Raw genomic sequence first — 17,420 nt, 5'->3', positions numbered from 1 at the left:
TAATAAGAAAAGTATTTCAGGAAACATGTAATGACTACAGTGGCTAAAGTATTAGTCGGTAAGTGGTAGCAACAGCGACCTACCCTAAACCATTGTACTTGCACTAATGATGGGGTTTGAAGGTTCCGGTGGGAATCGTCCTAAAAAATGAAATTGGATAAAAAAACAACTTAATGGATTGAGTAGGATTTTTTGGCTTCGTTTGGTCTGAATCGGTTTAATTTTTCTTCATTGCTGTTGTTTTATTGTCATTTGACTCTATTATTATTGTTTGGATATTATTTAATTTTTATTTTATTGTTAATTTTGTTAATATTTTAGAGATATTTGTTTATTATGTTGTAATTATTTTAGTGTTACTTAAGTATAAATATTTTTATTTTATTTTTAATTTATTTTGAAATATTTATTTTAATATTTTTAATTTATTTGATGTATTATATTTTTAAATTTATTTTTATATAAAAATAATTTTAAAAATTTAATATAGGCGAATCGAGTTAGATTTAGGTTTAGTGTTTTCAATTTTGGTTGGGTTTAAATAGAATTTTAAGTTTATTTTTAAATTGAGTTAGGGATATATCTGAAAAATAGGTCTAAAATATTGTATTAACTTGATTCAATTTAATCCATGATCAAATCTACATTAATCTTATAATCAATTTTATTTGAATATAAATTTTTTATGAAAAGAAATCTTGTGTCAGTGTATAGAAGGTAATTAAGCATTTAAATTAGTTCCTAAAAAATTCACATGTCTTTGTTATTTTTATGTTCCCTGGTCACTGGACAACCTGAAAATGTAGTTAAATACTTAATCAACAGTTCAAGGACGTATCATTACACATTCAAATACAAATTTATTACTTAGAATTATTAAAATATTAAGATGAATATTTTTATTAAATATGTATATGCTTTTTAGGTTAAGTTTAAATAAGAACTTGTTATTATCTATTTAATCTAAGAATGTGAACAAATTTAAATTCAATTAACCGGAAAAAATTTTAACAAGTAACATAAAACTGTGAATTATTTAAACTATCAATATAATTATAAGATATGGAAATAATATGAGAATTAAACAATTAAAACGCAACGCAAGGCAGCAGGTTTTAATAAAGAAACTTATAATTAGGCACCCGTAAAATGGATACAGAATTATTATATTATGAACGCCATAATACATATATAATTTAATTTACTTATACTAATTCATAGAAATTGAGTAAAACCTTAACCAGATGTTTACATGTAGAAGATGAGTTCAAAACAGTAACAAATTATTCTTCATACGGGATATTAAAATCAAAATCCAGCATCCTCTTAGAAGGATTTTTATCGTCTTCTTCGGGCGCTAACCCTGGCAATACCATTCCGGTCACCATCTTAACCTCACCGCACGATTGTTGTTCGGTTTTTCGCTGCTTCAATGGATCCTTCACCCGATGATAGCTTTTGTGGCCGCCAAGTGCCTGACCCGTTTCGTATGTCTTGTCGCATATCTCACATCGGTGCACACTTTTCACCGCCTTAGTCTTCTTCACTGACCTTCTTCCACGGCAGGACCTGGACTTGGACTTGTTAGGACTATCGCGAGTTTTAACAGGATTGCCTGATAGCTCCACTGTACTCTCATTATCAGCGGCTCCCAATTCAGATTCCATTGAGGTCTCTTTAGTCTTCATCCGTCCGTAATAGACCCTGAAGGGCTCGGCATCGTAAACTATATCGTGCTCACTAGCAGTTCTCTTCGACCCTCTTTTCTCGGTTCGAGACCAGTTGTCATTAATGTCTTTCAGCAAATCTATGTTGTGGTGATCATCCCTTGGAGAGACCGTACTCCCTGTCCCTTGTTTGAAAGTGGTCGCAGCTTCACTTAAAGAATTGCTTTCTTCAGGCATTGCAGGCTGGTGAACACCATTGGAATCGGTGTCACGGTGGAGTCTCATATGCTGGCATAGCAACTTCATTGACGAGAAACTTGCATCGCAATCAAAACACCCGAAGAAACTGTCGTCGTCATCGCCTTCTTGAAAGTGTTTCCCTTCAGTTTTTGACATGGGAGGATGCTGACTATGGATTCGAAGATGGCCGGCCAAGGCCTTGTTCGATTTGAACCCTTTGCAGCAGTATGTACAAAAAAACCTATTTCTTGAATCTGGAGGGGTTTTCGTTTCCTGGGTGTTCAAGTACTTGCCACCCAAGAAAGCTAAGAAAGAAGATCCGGCAGGCACCATCACAGCGCTCTTAATATCACTATCCTAAGAAGTAAGAATGTTTAAACCCATTATGTTCTATATGTATATAAAGAAGGTAATAATAACGTTTAGTTAATTTTTTTTCATATTTTTACGTCTCTTTCTTTTTATATAAAAATTTGGTTTTGATGATTATTTAAAAAAAATTGACAATTCAATATAAGAATTAAAAAGTACTAAAGATATATTTACTAGAGCAAATCTAATGTTTAATTTTTCAGTTCGATAAACTCATTATGAAAGTAAACACTATTCACGAGTTTAAAAATAAAAAATAATTATTTTATTTAATTAACAGTGTTGACTTGAAATCCCATAGCTCATCTCTTTCACTTTATTTTATTTATTTATCTTTTAAAGTTTTTAACATTGCATGACTTATTTTATTGTGATTTGAAAGAGCAAGCATAAACTGTTCACTGTAACAATAGTAATATGGAAAGAAATGTGGTTGAATTTTCGTGAGATTAGAAGTGGAAGGGTGAATATGGGGAATGTTATTTTTTTTTTTTAAAGAAAAAGAAACTACTAAAACTATAATAAAAATAGAAAACAGATACTATGGTCTCTTATAGTCCTAATTGACACCAATCCTTGCTAATTCTTACCTTGGGTGGCTGTTATGCTTACACCAACACAAGTACTGGGGATGGATCTAGGACTATCTTTTCCAATAACCCAACAATGCTCTGCTAAACCATTCAATGTCATCATCTTCTGTTTCAGGTATGAAAAAACAAATGTTCTACATTTTCACAACCACCAAAACAGCACAACCATGTTAGACATAGAGGGTTGGGTTGAAGACCCCTGAGCTTAGAAAGAATGATTTCACTAACCTTTGCAAAGAAGAACTTGAAGTAATGATTTCACTAACCTTTGCAAAGAAGAACTTGAAGTAAGTTCCTCAACCCGGGTTCATGTCATTTAACAGAACTAGAGGGTTATTAACAATCTGCAAAAATACACATGAACTTTTTAAATGTGCATCAGCTACTTGAACTTTTTATGCACAAAACTTATCAATTCAATTGCATGTAACCTATTAAGTTCGTCTACATGACCCTTTTGCGCTCTAGCTCGTATAAAAAAAAAAAGAAAAGGCAAAGCCTATTCACAAAATTTGTTGTTTAGATTACATTACATAAACTTAACGATACTGATCATGATAAAACTACATGATATAAATACGATATGAGAAAATAATTAAAACATGATACTGAAACATAATATGTTATAACACTAAACAAGATCATCTAATATTATATTTAAAATGATAAATAATAAAACTGGACAAGATAAACAATACGGAGGAATGTCACTGAAATTCTATTTCTTAGCAAATCTAGTAAATATGATGATATATATGGACTCATAATTTACAAAATCAAGGTTTAATTATTTATATATGTTTACTTATTTACGATTGCTTTGTATAATTTTTAATTAAATGTGTTTAAGCATAAACATGTATTGAGTGTAGTGGCATATCATATTGTACTCTTTAAATTTTGGAAACGATAGTGTTGAGAAGGATAATCTCAAACCTTAAATATGGACCGAAAAATAGACATGGAAGGTAACCAAAACAATTGTTGAAGTATTTATTTGGAAATTTATATGTATATATATAAACAAATATTCACGCATTCATGTTTTATGTAATGTTAATATCATATTTTAGTTGGGTTTTTTTTTTTGGGGGGGGGGTTGACATAGTCGAAATCTGAATTTTAGGACGGTAGTTTTAGATTAAAATAGATTTACGCAGAGGAGAAGAGAAGACGGTACAAACTTTTTGTTTACGTAATGTTTATGGTGGATTGATGGAAATAGAAACAAAACATGGTAGTTTACAGATGCATGCACCATTTATGAGCGCATTGATTAGCAGTGAAGGCAATCGAGTGCTTCAAATATCCACAACTAATTCATTAATTAGACTAAAATTAATGATCCTTGATCTCCGGCTTGAGCTTGCGGGGGATCATCATATTCATGGCTTGATACAACGGTTAATGTAGCTCAAGATCTTGCATTTCTTCTGCATAAACATTTTGGACACATTTGAAATCAGAAAATATATATATGTATATATGCAATACAGTTTGTTTTAGAATGAAAATGAAAGCATATATATATACCGGGGCTGAACATTCAGGGTTGTCTTGTTTGGGAGGTAAGGAAGAAGAAGAAGAAGAAGAAGAAGAAGAAGAAGAAGAAGAAGAAGCAGGAGGAGTAGGAGTAGGAGGAGGAGCAGCATCAGCATCAACAGGAGAAGGATTGGAGTCGTGGTCGCCCCCAATGCTATGTGTAATATCAGACTTATTTTGCTTCCTGTTGTGACGAGCTCGCGAGAACACCATTGAATAATTGGTAGCTCCCGAATCCCACCCTCCAAATCGTGGAATCGACATCCCTCCTTCTTTCTGAATTTTCAACACACATTTCTAACATTATTAACATTTGATGCAAATTTCAAAATGTTTTACCCCACAACACAAGCTAAGAAGAAAACAATGCATGAGGGTAGTTATTTGGAGGGTTTATAGATTACCTCTGTCGGATGAGACATGGTGGCAAAAGTACTTGAGATTAAATATTTAGGAGACTAATTTTGTTTTTGTGTTGAAGATAAAGAGACTGCTTGATGAATTGAGTATGGAGTATTGAAATTAATAGGCAATTATGTTATTGTTATGAGAATTGAAGAGAGAGTTTGTTTGGATTCATTGATTGTGTTTTCCAACCATGCAACCAAGTTGAGTTGTATGAACTATTAATTAAATCATTTTCAGTTGGAAACTTGTGGTAGCAACTACATACATTTTCAGTATCCATTTCTCTTTTTAGGAAAAAAAATATATTACTTTAAATTGCTAGTGATGAAGGTTCTTCGTTAAAGGGATAAGAATTTATTAAAACCCATTTTCTTTATGCACTTAACATTCATTAATTTCAATTTTGTGTTTGGTTCCTACAGTATTTTTAGTTTCGATTCACTTATCATCCAAATCAGACATAATTATATTTTATTTAATTAATAATTAATTCTATCCTTTTATTTTATAAAATAAATATTTTTCTATTTAAATTAGTGAAAATAGTTTATGTTAGGATTTTTAAAAATAAAAATAAATAAATTTGAACTAGAGGTGCTCATAGGCGGGTCACATGGTATCGATATATTTTATGATTGTTTAAGCTCGACCTGAAATATGAATCTAAAATTTTACCCAATCCCATCCATATTTACAAAAGACTAATCCAAGCTCATTTTAGTCTCGCCCAGTATTATTTTAAATTTTTTAAAAATAATTTTAATTTTATATTTAATAATTTTATTAAAATTTTATATAGTCACCTTAATATTATTTTAATGTTTACACTATTGTAATATTATATATTTAGTATAGTTTATTTTTAATGTGTTTTAAATTACATAATATATAAAAATAATATAATATAATATATTATAAACTTAAAATTAGTCAGCCGAGCTAAACTTAAGTCTTGAAAGTTCAAGCTCAAGCTTTGCCTATATTTGAAACGGGCCCAATTTTTTTACCCAAACCCGTTTTTCAAGTCTAATAGTTTTATCCAAACCCTCTCAATTTTCAGGCAGGCATTTGGGCCTAAACAGATAACCCGACCTATGAACAAGTTTAATTTAAACTGATAAAATTTGGTATGGTTTGATTTATATTAATACTTTATAGAATTATATTTGATACATCGTCAATTTATGAATTTCATGCACCATTAATAAATCATAATTGTCCATCGTATCAATGAGTTATATATATATTTGAAAGACTTATGAATAAATATTATTAAATTTATTTAAATATAATTAAAAATTAATTTCGATTATTATTTTCCATCCCTCTAACCAATCTAAACTTTAAGGTTCTGCAAAATCCTAGGGAAGAAATGAAACCATTGGCCTTCTTTTCTCAAGGTGGGGATGAGAATGAAGGCATCAATGTAAAATATTATTACATTAAATTTATGGTCAATGTTTGATGTTTATAGTTATCTCTCTCAATAATATTATATCTAAAGTTTAAACTTGTATTTTCTTTTAAAAATATCTTGTATCTGATTATTACATTCATTAATTTATGCAATAAGAATTGATTTACCAAACCTTTTGCTACGAGTGCATAATTTTTTCATCAATTGATAGCCATATAAACTCTTTTGATGGACAGTAAAATTCACTTCAGTGAGATTAAAAGTAGTGATAACAATGAGTTTAAGTTTTAAACCTATGTGTAATAACATAAATTTCACTTTTTAAACTTTTAAAAATGGACCTTGATATTAATAATTTTTTTCACCGTCATAAAACATATAACTGAAACCAACATGATCTTTTTCGCTAGTGATTTCTATTGGTGAAATCATCACACCTGTATTCATTTTAAGAATATTATCTTGTATGATTTTTTTTTTGACAAACCAGTACCGCATTTCTCTTGTTTTTAAGTCACTAATACGTTACGCTGTTTAAAAGTAATATAACGTTCATAGAATCCAATAAAAAGTGTCAAAAGTTTAAAGCTGCATTTACCGTCATCAATACCTACATCTATTTTCATATCCACGACATTAATTCAAACAAAATACATATAAAATTATTTCTTCTTCTCTTCTAAGGGTAGGAAATTATTTATAAGTTGAAATGAGGTTTTACTTTCTAAAAATAAAAAATAAATACTTCGAATATTTGGGATGTGGACTTTGCAACAAAGTCTAACAAATTGTTGAGTTGGGAATACGATCTTAAGTTGAGATGGTGCTTTCCATGGATGAGGGTTAATCTTTATGAATACATGTGTGCTCGGTATTCAAATTGTAACAAACCCATAAAATTTATGTTTTTAAATAATAAATTTAAAAATTGTTGTAATTTATTTTTTTTATTTTGTTTACTATCTTAAAAATAAAATCTTCATGACCGAGTTTATTTTTAAATAATAAATATTTTTAAATGGAAATAAATCAGGGTAAAGCTTTAATTTCAAAAAGATTCTCCAATATCCATATAGATTTTATTTGCAAGTTTAGACCAATGTTGAAAGATTGCCACTAGGCTCATCCATCTAACACATTAAACTTTCCGAAAAGCAAGGACTTGGAAAGAAAAATCAGCAAATTTTTTTTAATATTTTTTTAAAAAGTGAAATGTGCTTTTGGATCAATATCAGCTCGACTTAATTCTTTTTCTAAATTGAGTTTTATTATTTATTATTTAAAATTTAATTTTTTAACAATTTATAATATAAAATAATTAAAATCAAAATAAATCATTTTAAAGTAGAATGAATAATTAGAATATATTCAGAAATAGGTTGACCTTAAAATTTTAAATAAATTAATTTTACCAATATCTAATTATCCGTTAATTCTGAATTTTAAAAAGGCTACCAAAATATGACAAATAAAAATTACTAGTAGTAAATATACTGATAAATAAAAAATAAAAAATTATAATCCATAATATTTTTTTATTTATAAAAATAAAATGTATGTAATAATAATATAATAAAATGGATATAATATTAAAAAATAAAATGGGAAAAAGAAAAGAACGAAAAAGAGGGGGAGAAGGAGGGGCTAGGTATAAATGGGGTTCCGTTATAAACGAGTGAATTTTGGTTATTATGAAATCTCATATTTCTCTTTTTCTGTTGTAAATAAATCAAAAATCACAAAACAAAACCCTAATTCTATCAATTCAGTTTGGGCCTCGAAATACATCTCTCTTCTTTTATCTCTTCGCATCTAACTCTCACAACCTTCGATCCTTCAATCTCGATCGTTGGATCCATATTTTTCCTTCCATTCAACCCAGGTATCTCGATTCTTCTTATTTCTCTCTTTGATTTCTTCCCTTCGTTTTTTTTTTCATCTTCATTTTTATTTTTTGGATTTCATTATTCCTTTTTAGGATTTCTTTTGTTTGATTGATCATGTCGGTGAATCCTTCTGTATATGTTTAGAGTTTCTACTGAATCTGCATTGTTCTGTTGAAAGAATCGTGAATTTCTTCTATCAGGGGTATTATGATCGTTTATCGATCGAATTGGCTTCTTGAAATCTTGTTCTTGTCTTGAGGAAAAATACTCGGTTGAAATATGACTTCCAGATGTATGCGTTATTATTCAGGGGAATGGAAATCCAAAATCTTCTCTATTCCTTTTTAGCCCCAAATTTGGGCTTTTTAGATTTTTTTTCTTCTTTTTTTGCAAAGATGGAGGCTTGTGTTATAGTCCCTTGTAAATTTGGCTGTGGCGGAATGGATTTCTTCGTGATCGAAATTCAGAAAACACGGGGTGCTAGCCTGCAATCGATCTTATCTTTAAACTCCTTGTTTGGGTGAAATTTAACTTTTCTGTTCTCCCCGTTGAATTTTTTTTTCTTTTTGTCCCCATTTTTGGATTAGAGAATTAGTCATCTGTAGGAAGGCTTTGTGATGTTATCTGATTCATATCTCTGGATTCTGTTATTTGCTTTAAAGAATTGTGAATGCAAGAATCTTGGGAAACTGTGTTTGGAGAGTGTTATATGGGTTAGGATTTAGTTAGTTTTCTCAAAAATAGTCTGGCTATCATTAAATATTTGCGAGGATAAAATTTATTTGCTTCCTTTTTGTATAATATATTAAAAAGTGGAAGAAAAAGAGCCTCCAGAAGCTAGATTTGCCTACCAAAGTTTTTTTCTCCTGTTTCTTGGTTCTTACTATTAATGTTTTTACCTGCATTCATTATGGTTTAAAAATTTTATAACTTTTTTTCTGAATGGAGAGTTGATCTGCAAGAGAAGAATATGTCAATTTTTTTCATTCTATTGTAAAATCCAGTTAGATTCTATCTGGAAAGTTCAAGCATGGTGAGGAAGCTTTATACGGAGAATATTTTCAGTGTTATTGGTAAGCACAAGATGGACAAATATGGAAGCTGTCAACTTCGAAAATTAGACCAATAGAAGTTTTCATTAATTTTTTGTATCATGTATTGGTCTTGATATGCAAGAGTGACGCACTAGCTGTAACATTTATGGTGGTGGAATGAACTTGGCTATCAGTTCACTAAATTTTATTTTTTCTGCCAAACAATGAAGTTAAAGTTTCCTATTGAAGACCAAGGATAAAAAATTCCTATATATATATATGGCTGGAACTTTGTGTTATGGTCAGAGGAGTAACTTATTGCATAAGCTCGAGCATTCCCTGAATGCATCTGTAAGAAGAAACCACGTTTTGAAGGGTTTTTGAAAAGTCTTTTCCATTGTTATTTTTCGTTCTTTTAATTGCTTTTTAAATTGATTATAAAATTGTAACTATTTTCATGTTCTGAGAAGGGAATTTGTCTTGAGACTGTCTTGGGAGATTGGTACTCTGTTAATATGGTGTACTTTCATTGATACTCTGTTATGTTCTGTGAAGGGAATTTTGCACATTCAGGAAACATGTTCACTCAGTGTGTAGTTCTCGAGGTTTATTTCGATTTGCTTTCTTGAACTGAATACCAGTTATACACTTGTGGTTCAGGCACGATATTGTAAATTTTGGTCACAGCTGACTAGCATCCTTGAGTCAATTTTTCACTTGGAGCTTTTGGATCTCAGCACATATTTTTTATTGTGAAAAGCATCTGGGTTTGTTTATTTTGTAAAAAATAATTGCGAGAATTAAACTGTTATTTTACTTTTCATTGACCATTTTGGTAACATGCCAGAAAAATGAGATGACCACTGCTCTTACTGTTTGGAGTATTGACTGCTTAACTCTTTCTGTGCATCATTGATTTTGGAAAGTATTGTCTTAAATCTTTCAGGACTATATTTGGTGACAACGATGTCTCCTGCATCCAAGTCGAAGTCCAAAGATAAAAAATCCAGCAAGGACTCTCAGAAGGCTTTTGCAAGGCCTTCTGGACCTGCTAATGCAGCTAGTGGTGTTCCAGCTAGTGCTTACAATCCACTTTTGGGAACATTCCATACCATTGAAACAGCACCATCATCATCTGCTTCACCTCTTCAGAGCAATGGTCGTTTCCGAAACATAGACGACACAGATGAGCATTTGGGAGGCTCACTTGGAGCTGGGGTTGACTTTGATTCAATATCTAATAATGGTAGCTGGTCAGGTGAATCAGAAGAGCATAAAGAGAAAACTTCAAATCTTCCCGTCCGGCCGGAAATAATACCAGGAGCTGACAATGATAAGCGAGAAAAAATTCGTCAAAAGAATGAGAGGAAACATCAGCGTCAGAAGGAGAGGCGAGCTCAGGAGTTGCACGAGCGGTGCAATGGCTATCTTATGTCAAGAAAGCTTGAAGCACTTGCTCAGCAGCTTGTAGCAATGGGATTTTCTCATGATCGGGCTACAATGGCTCTTATTTTCAATGAAGGCAAAGTGGAGGAATCTGTGGCATGGCTTTTGGAAGGAAGTGAAGAAGAAGCAGTTAAGCATAAGGAATCAACTATTGGTGGTGGGAACTTGAAAATTGACATATCAGAAGAGCTTGCACGAATTGCTGACATGGAAATCAGATACAAGTGCACAAAGCAGGAGGTTGAAAGAGCAGTTGTTGCTGCTGAAGGAGATCTTGAGAAAGCAGTAGAATCCTTAAGATCTTCAAAGCAGGACCCACCTGCTCCACCAAAGCCAGAAGAAACTTGTGATTCTGCTGGTACCAACAAGTTATCAGTGGCAGGTAGTCAGAACATATCTGGAAGACCACAACCAAAACCAAACCTTTCTCCTGCAACACAGCAAAGAAGGGATGAGAAGGATTTTAACTATGTAAAATCCACAGTTCCGGTGGGAGTTTCTTCAGAAATAGTGAGCAAAAGTTTCCAGCCATTGAAGAGAATACAGCCGAGGTTGGAATGGGCAAAACCCCAACAAAGTGCAGTGCCAGCTGAGAAAAGGTGGCCAAGTTCTGGATCGAATCCTTCAGTTTCTTATTCCCTGGCATCGCCTTTGCAGGCCTCACCTCCGCTAGCAAAGACAGAAAGTCGTAATGTGGCTGTTGGAAGTGATTATAAGAAACTTCAGCCGTCAATTAGGGAACCAGTTATAATGATGCAGCGGCCTCAATCTGTAAATACAAAGCAGGTTCCAGCTACTAGTATAAGCTCATCTCCTCCTGGAACGACCCCCTTTTTGTATCCAAGCAGTAGTGTTGAAATTACAAAGTCTAATGGCTTTATGCCCCATATTGCAAGTGCTAGAAGCCTTAGTTCCAACAGCTTGAGTTCAAATCCGATGCATCATCAGCTTTACTATCCACAGCAGCAACAGTTCTCAAGCAGCAGTAGTCCAGGAGATTCACCTGGAACTAGCAGAGGAAATGGTCTATGGAGTAGAACAGGTGGATCACCAACACTCGCGGCTGCATCTTCACTTGGACTTTTCACTGGTTCAGGTTCTACCAATTCATCAGGAGCCTCTTCTCCAGTTGACTGGAGCAGTGGTAGCTCGATGGCTCAGTTGGATTATACCAATATTGATTGGAGCTTGGATCGCACATCTCCGAGACCTGGTGGGATATGGCTAGGACCAACATCTCCAATGAAGAGCAGTCACCTTTATTATCCTAATACAAATGGACTGAGTGTTAAACCAGGAATGAGATTGACGCCTAATGTGAGTGGTGTAGCGATTGCGGGTTTACAGGATGGTGGAATGGCTGCAGCAGAAGCTTCTTCAACTTCGGTCTCCCATGAGTGGACTTCACCATTTGAAGGGAAAGATCTTTTTAGCTTACCCAGGCAGTATGTTTCTTCTCCCACTCTCTAGGGTGGGTGGGGAAAAGATTTTATGAAATAAAAATGAAAGAATGAAAAAGACAAAATGTGTTTGGATTTGATGATAGTGTTGGTTCTTGTGATGCTAATGTGTTGATGATTACTGGTGAATATCATTTTAGTTAAACAAAAGAAGAAAAAGAAAGAAAACGTCACGGTGTACTCTCTGTTCTGCACTACTTCAACCACTATCATTGCTTATTTTGCTCATTGGGTGGCAAAATCTACCTTTGATTCTACTCCTTTTGTTGAATGCCTCCAGGGACCCACAAACAATAGTTGAAATAAGTTAATGGTTTTCTTCGTTTAGGTGTAAAAACCCATTCAAATAAAGAAAGATACCAAACAATTACCCTAGTGGTATTTAATCTCATCAAATCATTTGAATGCCATGTCCAAAACAACATTGAGTTTTCACTTTGCAGCTTATCGAATCAAATAGGTGTCTTACAACCAAAATAAAAGACTCAAAATAATTTGAAACTGAGCATGTTTTTCTTTATAAAATAGTATTCAAATTACACGAAACACCAAATCTAAAGGATTGTCTGTATATTTTCCCTTTACATGCAAAACATCGCGATGATTTTCAGTAAATGCACATAAAAAATTGAAAGACGTGCTGTACAATATTGTACCTCCGAGACATCAAAACCGCAGTGTGTTGTCCACAGCCAGCTGCAGTTACTTGCTGCTTTAGCTGTTTCAGAGATGGCATACTTAAAAGGCAGCAGATTCTGCAAATAATACATAAGAGAGATGTAAGGCAACCCATCTCTCATTCTGCAGTCAGCATACCCCATTTTCACTTCCACTGCGAATAAGCATATTCAAACTCACTTTATACCAAGTAAATTCCGAATTTGGAGTAAGTAGCAAGGATATTTTGGCGTACAAACAGTAATTTGTACTAATATTTAACCAAAAATCATCCTCCTACAAAGTCAGGTCAGTTCATCATCCTAAATATACGTCTCCTACAAAGTCAAAGATGCAGAGCAACCAGAACCACTCTTCGCTATAAGCTACTGCAACCAATAAAACCAGAACATATTCTTTTCACCAGTACCCTAATACATTACCTTGTAATATCAGCTTTGGAACATGCCTTGGTCTCCTCAAGCTTTATAAGAACCGCTGGAAGGTGAAGGTTCAATGGAATAGGAAGGCATACAATTGAGCAACCTGGGTATGTGTGTTAAAAAATCAACCAAATAATACTATGTCATCAATTGAAATAATAGGAATACAAGGAATGGAAGGCAGATACATGATATATATCCCACAAAAGAAAATACTCTTACATATATAGAAATAAAATCCTTTAACATAAAACCAAATTATTCTCCAATTTTAGTATAGCAAAAGAATTGATTATGGATATTATTCAATCTTAATTTTAGAAAGGTAAAACCCAAAAACATATAAATACTAAATATACATCCTAGTTTGAAGCGAATAACCACTATTTTAATAACAAACAGTAAACATATTCCTTTTATTAGTATTTTCTTGACAATTGTATTGAATAGAGAGGATAATTAAATTATTACACATGTACAATAAAGTATTAGGGTTAGCAACATATATGTAGGCATAAATGTACAATAATAACACAATTGTATAAATTAAACATACCCATGAATGAACACTATATACCATTTTATAACAAAAATTGCTACCCTAATTTATTAGGATCTCACACGATACTAGCATTAATGTCATATTACAAGATCTACCTTTCAGATCTGCTGCAACATAATGGCTTGCATATTCAGCTTCCATCATGCTGATTTTCCACTCCAAATTAATGCCAATATTTTGGGAAGCGGATGCAGGAACAGGGTGCACTCATGGCGCAAATTTTCCATCTTGGCATCCTTAACTACTGGGATATAAGTTGCTAAGTATGTTGGAGACATTTATCCCTTGTGCATTATAATAGTTCAACAGCCACAAAATGGTAGATTGGTTGATCTCAGTCTCAGTTGAATTAAAGAAAGTCGAGCCTGTGTTTTTACTTTTCAGTTTCTCTGCAAACTTGGTTATGCTGTCAAATAGCATAGAGGCATTGGACGCAGCCCATGTAGCCAAAGCAGCTGCAGCAAAGTCCTGGAAGAAATTATTAGGCAATGACATGATTGTGCCGACAAGGGCTGATGTGGGTGCACAAGAACTGCAGAGAGTTAGAAGGCCTCCAGCTGCTATAGCACTAAGGTTTACATCTATTTTCCCGGAGCAAAAAAATTCTAAAATGATCTTCTCAACCTGAACCTCAGACACTGGAAGCTCGGATCTGATCAAGCCCCAGAGTTTATGCTGCTCCACAGAGTTCCAATTGAGAGAGTTCTTAATTAAATGGAAAACAAGTTTATGATTGTCTCCAAATAAAGAAAACTTCTTCAAGCCAATTTGAAACTGCATTTCTGTAAGATCTACATAATCCAATTTTTCTACGAGCAATCTGATAATGTCTTCCTCACAGATGGATAAATCTGAAAGATAGCAAAAGATGTTGCAGAATAAGTTTTTCATTCTTATTCTTTTCCAACCAGAACAGTCCTTTAAGTCAGAAAATAGGAGCTTTGATAGAGAGGTATCTGATTCTTTCTGTGAGATAACTCTTGAGGATGAAAGGAAATGCCTGTAAGCGGTAAAGGCACTATCAACCAAGTTAGCAATCGCCTTCTCATCCATTTCAGAAACAGAAACAAAGTTTTCAGAGGAATCTCCTTTTCTTTTGTTCAGAAAATTAAAATATCCATCAAAATGATATTCCAACAATGGCATCCTTGACTCCCTCACTTTAGCCACAGCAACTGAATTTTCCAAACAACCTGCTGCATATGCCTCATGTGCTAGTCTTAAAGCATATGACAGTAAACGTGCTCCTACCGGAAAACCATTCCTTGCCCAGAGCAAAAGCATTTCTTGTATTCTTTCATTCTGAGAAAAGATAAAGGTGCGGATAATTACTGCAGTGGCAGAACAAATTTCATCATCGCACTCAACAACACCTGCAAGACTACCAAGCGAAGTAAAGAGTCGGTATCCATTTGACTCAAATTCCTTTGTGATCTTAGATAATAGATCCTCCGAGCAAATCGAATTACTAGTGTTTCTTTGATTACATTGATTCACAATTGAAAAAAGAATTGCCTCCAAAGTTTGTAACCCCCTCGCATATGATTCCTTGATAATATCTCCAATACTTTCAACTAATCTCTCAATAGAATCTACTTCATTGCCACCAGGAACAACCACAACTCTGGTGCTTAATCCATCATCCCCTTCACTTGTAAATTGCTCTTGTGTGGACTGGGTAGAGTTTCCCATACATGACATGTCAGGCAATCTCAAGGATTGCGTGGAGTGGCCAGGAAGATCAACTGGAAGCAAATCTCTAGGAACTTTACCTTGATCATTTAACAATAAATTTTGAAGCCTTTCTCTTATAAAAGGAGAAAGTACATCGCAACGGGTCAAAACATCCAATGAGTGTACCACTCCTTTTTGAACAAGTGAGTTAAAAGCTGATGAAACACCCCTGAGAATAATGGTTTTACGGTCCAAATCATAATTATCTACAAGAAGAAGTAAAAATTCAAGAAGGGAGTGAGTGAAGTTAACATATTTAGGCAAGGAGCAGACCATCAATAGCATTGCAGGCTCAATATTCATAATATTATCCACCTTTTCATTGAAAAAAAGCCAGTCATAAAACAATGCCAACCTCCCATTAGCTTCAATATATTTCTTCTTACAACATGCTAGTAGCCAACCAATAACAGCCCATCTAGGAATAATGTTTGACTGAATAATTTCATTCGAAGGGTGGTGTGCACAACATATGAACCGCACAATATCAACAATAAGACTCTCTCTCTCTGGCCCTAAAAGAAATTTATTCTCAAACCATATCTGATATCGTTTCTGGTTGCCGAGCATCACATGTGTAAGTAAAAACCGCAATTGTGTTTCCATTTCAGGTGTGATTCGCAGTAAAAAGTAACGAGTCGAAGTCCTTATGCAATACAACTGTGAAATATCCAAATACTCAGCAGTTCTAAACTCACTTGGACTCAAAACCAGATCCTTCCATATAGATTTAAACTCAGGTACATGAAACAAATCTTGTAATAACCGAACAAGATCCCTTCCTATCTTCAAACAAAGTTGAAACTGATCCCTCAACATTTTGACACAAAACTCAATCTCCATCTGCCTCAACATCTCTAGTTTCAGATTATTCGATACCCTACAATGATCAGCTAATAAACGAAGAAATGTATACAGTGCACTGGTCAAAACTACAGGCTTTTCTTGTAACAAACAATCCCATTTACTTAAACAAAGACTCGCTAACTCGAAACATAACCAAAGATTACCATCACTAAAATCACCACCAACAATTTGCCTCATCAAAGACACTAACAAACTATCAATTCCTGTAGCGGAAACATCAATCATTTCTTTAGTAACCCAAATTAATTGTTCCTTTACCGAATCAACAAGCTTCCCATACAATTCATTAACGATTCCAACAAGTAAACTTAAAAACAGCTTATACCCATCAATGACAATAGCATGTAAGTGCTTAATATGAATTTTGGCGAAATGGGGTTCGATTAAAACACCATAGAGAATAGCTTGATTAAGTAGAGTGTATTCTTGGGGATCTGGGATAGTTAACGAAAATGGGGGTCTTAATTTCGATTGAAGAAGGCCAAAAGCTTGGCTTAGAGAGAGTTCTAGCTGATTGTGAGCTTCATAGGATGAGACTCTAATCAGTTGCGAAGCCATTAAGAGTAGTTTTCATTACCTTATGGGGCTGCCACAGGGATACTCTGTTAAATCCCTAAGTGGGCTTTTTGCCGCTGCTTAAAAGCTACACCAGGAAAAGGAAGCTCTGATAGAATATTAAATAAAAAAAATACAGGAGAGAGATAGAGGGAAAGAGAGAGACGGTGAGAAAGTAGTGCAAGGGACACGCTTGACAGCTATGAAACAGGTACACTTCCTCCTTGTACCGATGTCCAACACTGACACGTGGCGAATCCGATATCTGAAGCTTCAGCACTGCTACTGGATATGATTCTCAAACTCCAGAAGAAGGGGAAAAAAAGGGAGTCGAAGAAGAACTGAAGTAGCGGCAGCAGAAAAAGGGAAATAGTGACCGGCAAAAAATACGAAAGAACAAGAACGGCTAAAGTAGGGTATCTGGGCTTTGTCCCTCTACCCACAAATGCAAATGCAAGTATAATAATAACAAATAATATTTCAGAAAATTTAACCAAAATCATTTATCAGATTGAAAACTCTAAATTTACGATGACA

At 33.7% G+C, this 17,420-nt stretch overlaps 3 protein-coding genes across 3 annotated transcripts; 1 reads left to right on the top strand and 2 right to left on the bottom strand.

The window, feature by feature from the left end:
- Positions 1 to 1,283: 1,283 nt before the first annotated feature.
- Positions 1,284 to 2,240, bottom strand: LOC108451015 (zinc finger protein ZAT1-like). Its single transcript, XM_017748753.1, has one exon. It carries the CDS (start codon positions 2,238 to 2,240, stop codon positions 1,284 to 1,286), a length of 957 nt encoding a protein of 318 aa, XP_017604242.1.
- A 5,627-nt stretch (positions 2,241 to 7,867) lies between these two features.
- LOC108453011 (uncharacterized) lies at positions 7,868 to 12,233 on the top strand. Its single transcript, XM_017750877.2, has 2 exons — positions 7,868 to 8,121; positions 10,106 to 12,233. Exon 2 carries the CDS (start codon positions 10,126 to 10,128, stop codon positions 12,073 to 12,075), a length of 1,950 nt encoding a protein of 649 aa, XP_017606366.1. The 5' UTR covers positions 7,868 to 8,121; positions 10,106 to 10,125; the 3' UTR covers positions 12,076 to 12,233.
- Positions 12,234 to 12,556: 323 nt separating this feature from the next.
- LOC108453010 (uncharacterized) lies at positions 12,557 to 17,339 on the bottom strand. Its single transcript, XM_017750876.2, has 3 exons — positions 13,823 to 17,339; positions 13,166 to 13,268; positions 12,557 to 12,820 (listed from the first exon to the last, which is right to left on the bottom strand). The coding sequence occupies exon 1, from the start codon at positions 16,884 to 16,886 to the stop codon at positions 13,965 to 13,967; it is 2,922 nt and encodes a 973-aa protein (XP_017606365.1). The 5' UTR covers positions 16,887 to 17,339; the 3' UTR covers positions 12,557 to 12,820; positions 13,166 to 13,268; positions 13,823 to 13,964.
- Positions 17,340 to 17,420: the final 81 nt, after the last annotated feature.

The sequence above is a fragment of the Gossypium arboreum genome, chromosome 5 (genome assembly GCF_025698485.1).
Source record: "Gossypium arboreum isolate Shixiya-1 chromosome 5, ASM2569848v2, whole genome shotgun sequence".
NCBI lineage: Eukaryota > Viridiplantae > Streptophyta > Magnoliopsida > Malvales > Malvaceae > Gossypium > Gossypium arboreum.
Note: the sequence above shows the minus strand (reverse complement) of the source record. Positions and strands in the feature narration are given on the sequence as shown.

Bases quoted from the DNA above. Each gene is read 5' to 3' on its own strand.
- LOC108453010 (XM_017750876.2), bottom strand. From the start codon at position 16,886: ATGGCTTCGCAACTGATTAGAGTCTCATCCTATGAAGCTCACAATCAG.
- LOC108453011 (XM_017750877.2), top strand. From the start codon at position 10,126: ATGTCTCCTGCATCCAAGTCGAAGTCCAAAGATAAAAAATCCAGCAAG.
- LOC108451015 (XM_017748753.1), bottom strand. From the start codon at position 2,240: ATGGTGCCTGCCGGATCTTCTTTCTTAGCTTTCTTGGGTGGCAAGTAC.